Here is a 12088-nt window from a genome sequence, read left to right as displayed (position 1 = left end):
ATAAAACTGTGCTCTGTGTACCAGATGGATTATTTTGTTTTTCATTAAATAAAGAAACTTGTAAACGGTGCTCTGTACCATAGAGATGATAATCTCCACCATCCCCCTCCTCTTCCTTAAACACCGGAGCACGCACTTTGCAGGTTGCAGTGCGCTCAGGCAGCGGTGGAGCCCCGGGTGAAGCCCCAGCCTGCCCGTCACTGCGGCTTGGAGGCCAGGCAAGACACGCTCCCGGTGTCCGAGAGCATTTACCGCGTGGGTTCAGTTGCGCTTTTATCAAATCCTATTTCTGAAATGAAATAAAAGGCTCAGTTGCACAGTGTTTGAATGCCACTCTCAGTGCAACAGTGGCAGTTGGTTGGGTTAGGTCTGTGGAGCTGGCCACCGCTGCAGGTAGGGGAGAGCAAAAACAGGAGGCTGAATAATGAACAGTTTTAATGTAGAAGATAGCAAGAAATGTTTTATGAAGGTCACCGGGAATAACTGCTAGTTTCGCAGTTAAGTCAGTATATTCAGTTATTCTGCCATCTTTGCAGCTTTCAAATTTGTAAGGTGTAATGTGTTAAAAGTTTCATTGTGATCCTTGTAACTTGAGCCACAATTCTTGACAGTGCTCTTGCAATGAGCAATAAGCAGCACACCCGTCACTCCACTGTTTCCCTGCCTAATCTGTTTGCCTACTATCTTGTGTAATAGGAATGCTACTTTTTTTTCCCCCTCTAGCTCTTTTATCCATGAGTTTATTGAACATTTTACAAAAGCAGGTACTATTATCTTCATTTATGTTTCTATTATACTGGAAATTTCAGCCATAGCTGTGGTGCAGCAGCCTCTCCCATGATACACACAGGCACTGGTCAGTTTGTACCACTTTCAGGCTGGAGGAAACTGCTCTGCTGCAAATCCCACTTACTAATGGTCTTGTGTGTATTGCCATGGGTCTGTAACTAGATGTGGTGAGTGATAAAGTGGGAATTGAGACCAAGTATGTTGACATCTTCTGCTTCATCCACTGGACCCATTGCTCATGTCATGTTACAGAAAACCTCTGTGAAATTACGGACAAACTGCATTCCAAAAGTAGAGAATAGCTCAATTATAAGGTGTACCCAGTTATTAAATACTGAACTATACTTGGTTTAGGTGAACACTAGATTAGTATTAGATACTTTTTCTTTTTTTTTCATTCATGTCTTCTTATTATAACTGATTTCAGTTAAATGTATTTTTCCCTAATCAAATGTACATCTAGCAAAAATACTGGGGCAAAATGTTTTTATATTGTTACTTTCCTTTTTTCCAAATAGTTTTAAAGTATTTTGATAGCTCTATCTGTATACTAGTAAAAATACATTTTAATTATTATCACAAGATCTGCACACATTAATTTTTTTTTTTTTTGTTAAGTACTGAAGACACCTAATACTGGTAACTATTTATGTCACCAAGTTTAATACAGAGATGCTTGCTTGATGTAATCATATCACTTTCACTGAGCTATGTGATGTTCTTTAACATGCCTTGTGAATAAAGGAATCCCTTCTGGATCACCATTTTGTTCTTCCTGTCTATGCAGTAACAAGCGACTTGTGGCCTTAGTGCCAAATGACACTTCATTCAACACCAGACGAGCCTACACCAGCGAAGATGAAGCCTGGAAGTCGTATTTGGAGAATCCCCTAACAGCAGCCACCAAGGCTATGATGAGCATAAATGGTGATGAGGACAGTGCTGCTGCTCTTGGCCTACTGTATGACTATTATAAAGTAGGTAACTCCATCGTTATTCCTCCCTGCTGCACTAGCAGGGGACTACTCTAAGAGGCATCAAAAGAGCCAGTTTTCAAAGACAGAAGTCGCTGCATCTTGTTTTCTCTCTGATACTTGTATCAAGCACCCTTTCTGTTTTAGGGGAAGCCTGTCTGAGGCTGTTTTGATGTGTTTAGTTCTGGAGAGAAAGAACAAAATCAGTATTCCCATATTAAATTTGCAACCATGATTTCTTTTTAAGCATAGCATTCTTCCTCTTCCCTTGCAAGAGCATTGGATGAATAGGCCCCCTTTTTATTTGTGCTTGGATACTTGCAGTGTTCTTTAAAAAGTGGAAAAGAGGAGGCCTTGTCCATCTGTAGGTTTGTCTGCTTTTCTGTGTCATTCCACACGTGTTTTAGTTTGCTCTTTAACTGGAGTTTTTCTCATCTGACTGTTTCTCATGTTACTTTTATTTGTATAATAATTGCAGTAGGCTGTATACAAACATACAGTGAGGTCTAGCCTTTGCACTGGAAGTTTGCAGTCTAAATAGGAAGGTGGAGGACAGAAATGGAGCTGGACACAGAGACAGAGATCTAAGTCAATTTACAGGGGAAGCACTGACACACAGTTTCAGTTTATGTCAGGTTTTAAGCCCAGGGCTTTACCTACCATTTTGATACCACCTTTCTTTTTTGTATATTTCATAGTGTTTAAGTAGAGCTATGTTTGAGATTTCTGCTGAAATCTCTGTGTAATGCAGAAATTTCACTCTGAAACCCAGGCTGACCCCTTTGTACTCTGAAAACGGAATCAGTATTGCCTACCAAGCACTGAAGTATGAAATTGTTCATTTCAATTAAACTATCTCAGTACTCATGAAGCCACCTATGCCTGCATTGGACAGATGATCTTCTCTGAAAGCCAGCAGAACAATGCCAGCTCCCCTCGTCATTAATGAAGAAGTAGCAGTAATGGAAATTTAAAATTAAACCCCTTTGCTTTTAGTATTTATTAGTATAAATGCTTTTAGAGAATGGACTACTCTTTTTAGTCTCTGCTACGATCATTAAATGAGTGTTCAGGAGAAGGGGCTGTAGGCAAGTTGCCATATACTAACCTTATGGTTAAATATTGTTTTAATTTCTTTACTGATTATGTTTCAAGAGATGTTCCTTGCTTTTGTGTGGTGTTGTCAGTAGAGAAAAGCTTTTCCCAATGAGAAAGAAAGGTCCTTTCCTCTACTTGACAGAGTTACCACAGTGCCAGAGTCTGTGAAGTTAATGTGGATTTGTAAAATTCAGGATGTGTATGAGCATCTGGAGTGTTGGCTTCTGTCTTAGTAATACCTTTGTATGTAGCAGTTCATTAATCTGCTGGATTTTTTAAATAAAAACAGAGAACAGCCCTTTTCCTTCTCAAAACTGTGTTCTAAGAGATATGTCTGTTCCTTGTTCCAGGCAGTTGCAAAAGACTTGAGGTTCAGATGGAAAAACCTGTGTTAGTCTCAAAGCCATTTCCAGCATTCAGTCATAACTATTTCTGTCTTAAATTGGGAGAAAAAGATGTTCTTGTTGATGCTCTCAAACAGGAACTTAAAACCTAACTTAAACCTCTGTGCTGTAATGTGGAAGTGTAGAGGAGGACTTCCTGTGCACAAGACTCTCTCAAATTGCCCTTATTTATCATTTGGCTCATTTGTTCTGACATGCTGGATAATTTTTTTGAAGTACTTTTTCCAGTCAGTAGGAATCATTTGAACTTCACCGTTTTGTTTTTTTTTTTTTTTCCCCCCTTCTCCTTTTTCTTGTAGTGATATTTACCTAAACATAGACCCTCCTTCAGGGATAAATATATGATCTTAACAGGGGAATCAACATGTGCAAACTGTGGCTTGGACCCCACTTCTACAATTTATGAAAGAGGTTTTTTAACCAACAGGATGCTTAGTAGGGAGAGAGGATGTCCCTAAGAGAAGGAAAGGCTCTGACTAGCGTGCTCTGACTCTGCTGCTGTCTTGCAGATATAGCTGATGTTAACCTTGGCTACTGTAGTGCACTGTAGTATTGTTTTTCCTCTAAATGCAGATATTTTCCTGATATTTCTTTAAAGTATTTAAAGATAAAAGGCACAGCTTTAGCCCATTCTTAGGCCTATTCTTGCTCTTTCATCCTGAGTTAACTGCTGTGATGGAGTGGATATACCTTCTTTTGTAAAAGATAGATTAGAAATTTTAGCTCCCAAATTGCTGGTTCAGCAAGAAAAGAAAAATACGGTCATGGCAGCAACTTTGCCCTTGGTGATTTCATATCTATGCTGGTGTCAGGAAACCGGTATGTGGGAAGACAAATCTTTTAAGTCACTTTTGGTGTCAATTTTGAGTCTTTTGAGGGGCCAGATTTGGATTTTTACTTCTCATGGCTGTTGATGCACTCAGCAAAACAGAAGTTGGTGTTCTCTGATGACATGCCAGCATGCCCTGACCTGTCCCCATGCTAGGAAAGGGAAGGATCCACAAACTTCCCCTAGGTATGAGTCCTACACCCTCCAGACTGCTCTATAACAGGAGGACTCAGCTGGTGCTTGTGGTTTAATTGCAACCCCTTTTTCCTCTGAGTTAAAAGGGTCTCCATGCAGTGCTCATCAAAGCATCATGTCTTTCTTCTCATCTTTTATTATTCAGTGAAAAGCGTATGTGTGTTTAGGAATATAAGCTTTGATTTTGAGATATCTTGACCTAGCTTGGTATTCCAAAGATAAGGACATACAGAAGAGTGCTTTGCTCCAGATTTGTGTGCCCCAGAACTGGAAAAGAAAACAATCCCTACATTTTTTACCTTTGGAAATTATCTTTCTGTTCACAATCAGTCTCTCAAAGAAAAACAGCTCCTGGCATCTGTGAACTAGACAACACTGATACGGTTGCATTTTTCTAGTTGTTGCGGTAGAGCAGTCTGAAGCTGCAAATACCTGACAGTTGCATTTACCTGACCCCATGCCTGGTGTTGTTCTCAGGTTCCCAGAGATAAAAGGCTGTTGTCTGTTAACAAAGTGAGTGATAATCAAGAAGACCAAGATAAAAGGTACAGTATTACTCAAAATCATACACCCAGCTACTAACAGTGTTGATCAGTTGTGAACTGAAGGAACTATGATAGCCTGAGGGTTTATGGTTTTCTTCCAAAAGATAAAAGAATGAAGAATGTTTTAGGAAGCAAACTTTACTTCTTTTTACTATTAATTTATTAGAAAAATTGAACAGTATTATTAAACATGCAATTTGCAAAGTAGCAGAAAGCTTCATGATTTGTTTGTGTTTCATTTTGTTGTTTTCCTGCTGCTGAGATTAGTAAAATCAGATTATATGGACAGTTGGCTGTTGGCTGCTTTTCTTTCAATTTTCTTCTTCTAGAGCAAAAAGTGAGTAGTTTGGCCTCAGTAACCTGATTTATACAGTTTTATTTAACATAACTTAGGGTCTGCCCAGAAGCAAATAAAGTAACTCTTAAAATCATTTGCTCAGAATGTTTTTCTCACTGCTCTCAGATTTCAGTCCTCCTCTGTAGGCCAGAAGTGACTTGAAGAGTCAGAGGAAGCTGACTCCTGCCTTTATTAAGACTTGTGAACAAGAGGGAGTGTATATTTATGTAGAAAGAACTAAGTTGTAGAAAGAACTAAGACGGTATCTTCGTGTAAAATTATAGTGGAGAGTAGCTACACAAGGTTTATTTCAAGGTAGCTAATTCGGGACAGCCTTAGATGGTCTCCACTAGCTGTGTAAGGTGAAAGTTTAAATAGGTAGTAGTATAAATTCACTATTTCAAAACAGAATATGAAACCTTTTTGAGGGACAGTTTTTCTTCTGTGAATGCCAGAGAAATTCCTAAGTTGAGTGTGATTGACAAAACTGGCCTTCGGTGGAAAGCCAAGAGAGAGGAACTATAATGTCAGAACATATCTCCTAGGTTGAAAACAAAGCTGTGTGTTACACCTACTAGAAGTTTTATGAGTTAACAATTTTATGTCAGTGCAACTACTGTCGGCGATCAGATTGCTTTCAACAGCAACCGTGGTTAGATGTGGGAATGCTGCTGGAGGTTACCTTGCAGCCGCTATAGTTACTGATCTACTCTGATACAATGGGTTTCCTGGGCTTGCTGTTTCAGAAGAGCATTGGTACCAGAGTTACACAGACAGTAGTGGCCTGTCAACAGCCTGAAAGAGCTTGCATCAGCGTATGAATTTTGCTGTTGATATTCTGCCTATTTCACATGCAAATTACCTACTGTGAGTAATCCATATTTATGCTTATTTTGCGCCTAAAGGCTGTTGCACTGGTGGATTGATTTTGCATCCAAATTAAAAGTCAAGGCAAAAACAACCCCGGATACCCAGAATTTATTGTAACAAGTCATACTGATTATAGGTCAAATCAAATGTATTATTTTTCCCTAGCTGTTAAAGAGCTCTGGACCTCTCTGCTTGCCTCACGATGTCTTTTCCCTAGTATTTGTTAATGTACTACTTCCTATGGCAATGGCTTATCAGAGTTGAAAGATCTCCTTCCCTGCCATCTAAGAACATTAATCTATTTAAGGAGGAGATTTACTCTATCAGGACAGTTCATAACATTTTTTGGTTTTGTCTCACAGAAATTGTCTTAATACCACGGAAGCTCAGAGTAATTTAAGTGGGGGAGAGAACCGCGTGCAAGTCCTGAAGACAGTGCCGGTTAACCTTTCCTTGAACCAAGATCCTTTGGAGTCGTCCAAAAGGGAATACAACACAAATGTGTCTGGGAGCTCGACCCCCATCACGGGGACTGGAGTGACTGTGGTTAAAGCGGAGGAGTTCACCCCTGTTTTTATGACCCCACAAGCACACTATGCAAGAGGAGAAAATGAGGAGCATCGAGGGGTTATCTTTGAACCATATGAAGTGTCCAACATTGCTCCCCACACAAATTATCTCAAAGACGACCAGCGCAGTACTCCTGACAGTACGTACAGTGACACCTTCAAAGATGGAGGAACAGAAGTAAGTTTTTCACCTCAAATTAGCATCTAAAAACTCAATAAAAAGCTGTAAACAAGATAGGGAGATTTGAGCTGTACACAAGAGCCATTAAAAGAACAGTGATGCTTGTTTCAACAAATTCATCTCTGCTGCTTGCTGTGTTCCTGTCTGTCTGATTATAGGGGAGCATCATGAGGTGTTTCAGAAGACAGTTTTAAAGTTGTTTATTGGAAACTCTGAGAATAATAGATACTGATCTTTTGTCTTCTGGGATATTTTGTCAAGTAGAGGATAGTTGCCATTCTGAAAGAAGATCTGTTATCTGTTAACAAGATCTGCCTTCAGACCTATTCATAACAGTAAGAAATAGCAGCCACTTGTAACTGGGAAATTCTTAATGTTCTCCTGAAAGTGCAGATGAGCGGTGTCAGTCTCTGCTGCTAGATAAATCCAAGTAATTTATTCAGAAGCTGTCTGTTTCACTAAGCTCTACTTTGTAACATGGGCAAGCGAGGAAAAACTAGAATTAGGTGACTAGAGCGGAATGTAGAAGTTAACAGGCAGGGAAAGACTCAGGTGCATGTGTATGTAGGGCAATGAGGAGGAGAAGAGAGGCAGGGAACTGCCTTGTAACTATTTTACACTGTTATGCTGAGGCAAAGTAATTACAAAGTCAGCTTTAATATGGTGAGTACCTTCTGGCTGCTTTTTCCTGCTGCAGAATAATGCAAACAAGCCAGAAATGTGGAAAGGTAAAAATTACTTAAAGCTGACAGTACCTCTGCAAATAATTAGAGATATTAGGTGGTAAAACTCTCCTTGGATTTTCTCCTCCAACTCTATGAAACTGTAAATGTAACAAAAGTACAAGGCAAGCTACATTAAGGCTGAGTTACTCTGAGTATATAAGAAATGTACTGTGTGTTTGTGTAGGTGTATTATAGAAAAGTAAATTGTCTCCACACAAGCATCACAGATCAGGACGTCTGGAGGTGAAATCCATTTTCAGATATAGAACACATTTAGGTCAACTAAATGAATAATTAATGAAGAAATCTAGCTTGCCATTGAAAAATCAGTAAGATCAAATCTTGGATTACAAACACTGCTCTGCATTAGCAAATCACGTAATTTCAGCTATTTTTCATTGTTCCTGCTAAATGGCTTTTTATGGTAGTCCAGTGGTACCGTACCCATGGCTTTCCCTGGGGTGCTGTAGCTGAGTGATTCCGTTACGCTGGTTTGTACGCGCTGCTGAGAGCTACCCAAACAGTCTGCTCTGTGCAAAGTGCTGTTGAATGTAAGAAGTTGTTCAATTTGGAGGTAAAAAGGGAATTTACATCTATACGTTGGCCTTGCATCCCAAACTCCATGTTATGGTAATTTTTGTTGCAATGGTAATATTTTGCATCCCAAACTCTATGTTATGGTAATTTTGTTACAATGGTAATATTTTGTTACATGTTTTTTAAAAAGGATTGGTTAATAACAGTGTATGATACTTGTCATCTATCTCCACATCTCCGCAGTCCGTGGAGAAAGAGGCAACTCAAACCCGATTGCCAAGAAGGGGTGGAAAGGTTTGCCAGGTGCACTCACTCCTCTCCATCTTCACTTCCCCTATTAACAGTACAGGGAGACCGAAGAACTAACTTTAACTGGGTTCCCATCTGTAGCTGTGAGGTGAGGTGTGTGCCACTGTTAGTGGCCTTCCGGCCCCAAATGCTTGCACACATGTGGCATGGGAGCAGGGAGAGCTTTCCCACCCTGCTGTAGCCTCACTCAACACTTACCCTGTCCCTTCGTTTTTCTCAACTACCCAAATCCAGGGATGTGCTTCACCCCTGCGGTGCTCTGACTGCTTCTTCAGCCATGTGCTGTTGTGTAGGGACAGCTGTATGAAGCAAGTGTGGGGAGAGCATAAGGTAAAATGTCAAAACATACCAAAAGAGAAACTTGTGCTAAATTAGTGTTTAAAGTAGGAATACAGTTGGTCTTACTAGTTTTCATATTCACTTGGTGAGAATGGCTGGGTTTGGCTGCAGTTGATTTGCTCTGATACCTGCTCAATTTTAAACATATTATGAATACATATTTAGAAATTGTTTCAAAACATTTATTGAGTGACTTAGTTCTGTTATACTGAAGGAGTGCTGAGTTTTTATAGATCCCTGTGGTAGTGGAGGCCTCAGTCAATCACTTGCTATGTTCTTTGGATACAATTTTAACAATTATATAAATACACCTTTCTCATCTCTTTCATATTCTTATTTAGCTGTGATTAATTTATTAGTCCTTTATAGTATAGACAAAATTTTTGAGGATAGGAAAGTAAATTGAATGTTTTTGAAAATGTCAACCTCTAGCCTTCATACAAAATGTGACTAGCATGTTAATATGGGACCATCTTTATTGTAATACCCCTCAGATGTTAGATTTCTTGGAGTATTTCGCTTATCTATTCTATTGCTCATGGGTCCTTGACTTTTGATCTTCAGGAAACATTCCTAACCAGTACACGATACCTTTGCACTTAACTAGTATCTGACTAGATATTTGTTGTGGCACAGTTGTGCATAAGGTAAAATTAAAAACTGTTTTCAAAATTGCCTGACTTGACACTTCTGGAAACAAAACAGGTTTTAATTGCTAACTGGTGATCACAAAAGAAATCCTGGAGATTAAGTGTAATGATCCATCAGTGAATCAGAGAGACATCAGCAAAAACATGTTTCAGGCAAAAGGCAAGCCAAGAAGAAGCAGCAAGGCTTACATAGTAGAGCACAAACAGGCTCATTTGCTCAGGAAAACAGAGTACAAATCCTTGCTTAGTCTGTGCAAAAAGACTTCATTTTTTTCAGAATGCCACCTTTTGATGTAATTTTTTTTTGATAGATGTGTCTTCATTTTGTAAAGAGTGACTGTAGGTCTCCTTTCATATTTTCATATTTTAGCAAATATGAAATATTTGCTAAAATATTAAATATAAAATATTTCATATTTTAGCAAAAGTGTGCATTTTGCTAAAACAGAATCTTATATTGAAGGTAAAATACTTTCTTAGCCTGCGTCACCATGCCTATTCAAAATAGGCAGTATAGCAATCTAATTTTTTATCAGCATTTCATTGTAGGTCTTAAGGAGAGCTGACTGCACACATATTTTTAAATAAAGCAAAACAAAACAAAAAGTGAAGTCTCTAGGAAAACTATGGTTTCATTTGAAAATCTACTTATCTTTGAGATGGGGTACATTTTTACAGGCTTGTTTTAGAATATATTAATGTGTAGGCAAGGAGTTTAATAAGGCAGAAGATGTTTTTCAGCTACATTGCTGTAGCAATTAGGTTATGAAAAACTCTAAAAGCTTGACATAAATGAATTATCTCTGTCAATTCCAGTGTAAAGACCATGTAGCATCCACTCCAGTTTTTAGGGATTTTGAGTTTTAAATGGTTGATGGTTTCTTCTGAGGGGTCCTTAAAGAAACATAATTCTACTTTTGTTGGTATTTTCATTAGATTGTATCAAACTATATTTAATTGTTGTTTCTATTTTTCAGAAGTATCGCAGTGTGTCAGTGGGGGCTGAAGAATATATTTACGAACAAACAAGGTATGGCATAAGCTTTGAAATGTGTTGACTGGCATCACATAAGAATGTATTGAGGAAAGGCTGCCTGTGTCCACTTCGCACCCTCCCTTTCATCCTTTTACCCACCCTCCCCCCAGCCCTGGGGCACCTGCAGGGCTCCCTTGGAGCTGCCCAGCAGCACTCTCCTCTTCTTCTCCTGCACGTATTACGCTTTCAAATCTGACCAGTTTATATCTTCATCTATTATCTTCCCCCAGCATTGTTTTAAGTTAGTAACTCCTCTGAAGCCCCTGGAGATATGCGAGATTAAACATGTTAAGAGAGGTCCCCCAGGTAACAGGGCACAGCTTTGACAGCCAGGTCATGGAAGGTCTTCCCCACCTTTCGGGATGGCAGGATGCACAAGTCAGATGTCCAGGATGGTTGAACTGGCTCCACCAACCTTATGGAATTCCCATCTTTATTTTTCCCTTCTATTTTTTCTAGTTACTCCTAGCAGGTTGTCTGGGAAACCCTGTCTTTTTACACTGTTCATTGTGGTAGTTCATGTTTACTTATAAAATAATATAAATGAAGTACCTATTACAAACCATGTAAGAAAACCTAAGAATTCCAAAAAGTTTTTAAAAAAGTTTCAAAAACTGACGTATGAAAGGAATAGTGTCTTCCCTGCTAAGCACAGAAAAATGCATGTGTAGAATGGGCAAACACTGCAGTCACTTAACTAATAAAGACTGTGATCAGTAAAATTTATAAGCTGATGCATCATTTCATGCCTGTGAATAGTTCTGTTTATATCTGAGAGATTACTCTCACTTTAGAAACAGGAACATGCCTACATATTTTTCCTGGAGTAGGCATATGACTGCTTCTGTAGTGGAGGTTCCTTACAGCTTGATCTTTTTTCTGAGCTATATTAAAACAATCATTAACTGCAGTGAGCTCAGAACTGAGTTATTACATAGGCAGTACATATGAAACAGAAATTTAGCAAAGACTGTTCACTTACTACACTGGATATTTATAAAATTGAATCCTGAAGCACTGGCATTGTTAACAATTCTCAGACATTAAGTCTTTCATGCTGTGGCCCAGGTCCACATTAGAACAAAACCTCCAAATGCACATTAAGAAAAACGAAATACATCTTTCCTGGGAGTTACCTGGAAGTGATAGGTGCTCAGAAATGAAAGCTTCAGATTGAAAAAAAGAAGTGGTGAATATGAAACTAATTGGAAGCCTGATAGAAGATCCCTTAACGACTACATGGGGCTTTAGTTAAGACTCATGGTGAGATTCAGAATAGTATTATAATCATTTGAGTGACTGCAATAAGTTTTAAGGGTAATAGTAATCCTCCTGCTATGGGGCACACTTTGATTGCCAGCTGGGAACAAGAAGAAAATTCCCAAGTGGTACCACACAGAGGCTGCAAAATTGGCCAGGAGCAGTGTGTCTGGGGTTTGCATTTTTTGACATCTTTCTGAAACATACAGAATGACAGGAAACAGAAGACCAGACCATGGCAGACTGTAGGCAACTCTGTTAAGACACTGTGTGTCTGCCTTTGGTTCATCCTAAGCCCTTCTCAGCACACATTCTCATTAGGCCTTCTGTCTGGTGGGAGGTTTTGAGGTGCACCTCCCAGGGCACTCAGTGTGCTTTGGTGCACATCGTGCAGCAGTCTCGCAGCATGCAATCTGCAGTCCCTTTGTGTGACACTAAATC

At 39.2% G+C, this 12088-nt stretch overlaps 1 protein-coding gene across 3 annotated transcripts in view; it reads left to right on the top strand.

Moving 5' to 3' along the window:
- The window catches only part of GRHL2 (grainyhead like transcription factor 2), a 76810-nt gene that overhangs the window by 11595 nt on the left and 53127 nt on the right, over positions 1–12088 (top strand). For all 3 annotated transcript variants that reach the window (XM_076329318.1, XM_076329317.1, XM_076329316.1), the window contains exons 2-5: positions 1577–1766; positions 4767–4834; positions 6404–6788; positions 10329–10381. In XM_076329318.1, coding sequence (XP_076185433.1) covers positions 1577–1766; positions 4767–4834; positions 6404–6788; positions 10329–10381 — 696 coding nt within the window. The remainder of the gene's footprint in view (positions 1–1576; positions 1767–4766; positions 4835–6403; positions 6789–10328; positions 10382–12088) is intronic.

This window comes from Aptenodytes patagonicus, chromosome 2, assembly GCF_965638725.1.
Source record: "Aptenodytes patagonicus chromosome 2, bAptPat1.pri.cur, whole genome shotgun sequence".
In the NCBI taxonomy this organism is placed as follows: domain Eukaryota; kingdom Metazoa; phylum Chordata; class Aves; order Sphenisciformes; family Spheniscidae; genus Aptenodytes; species Aptenodytes patagonicus.
The sequence above is the reverse complement of the archived record's forward strand: the minus strand, read 5'-3'. Positions and strand labels throughout refer to the sequence as shown.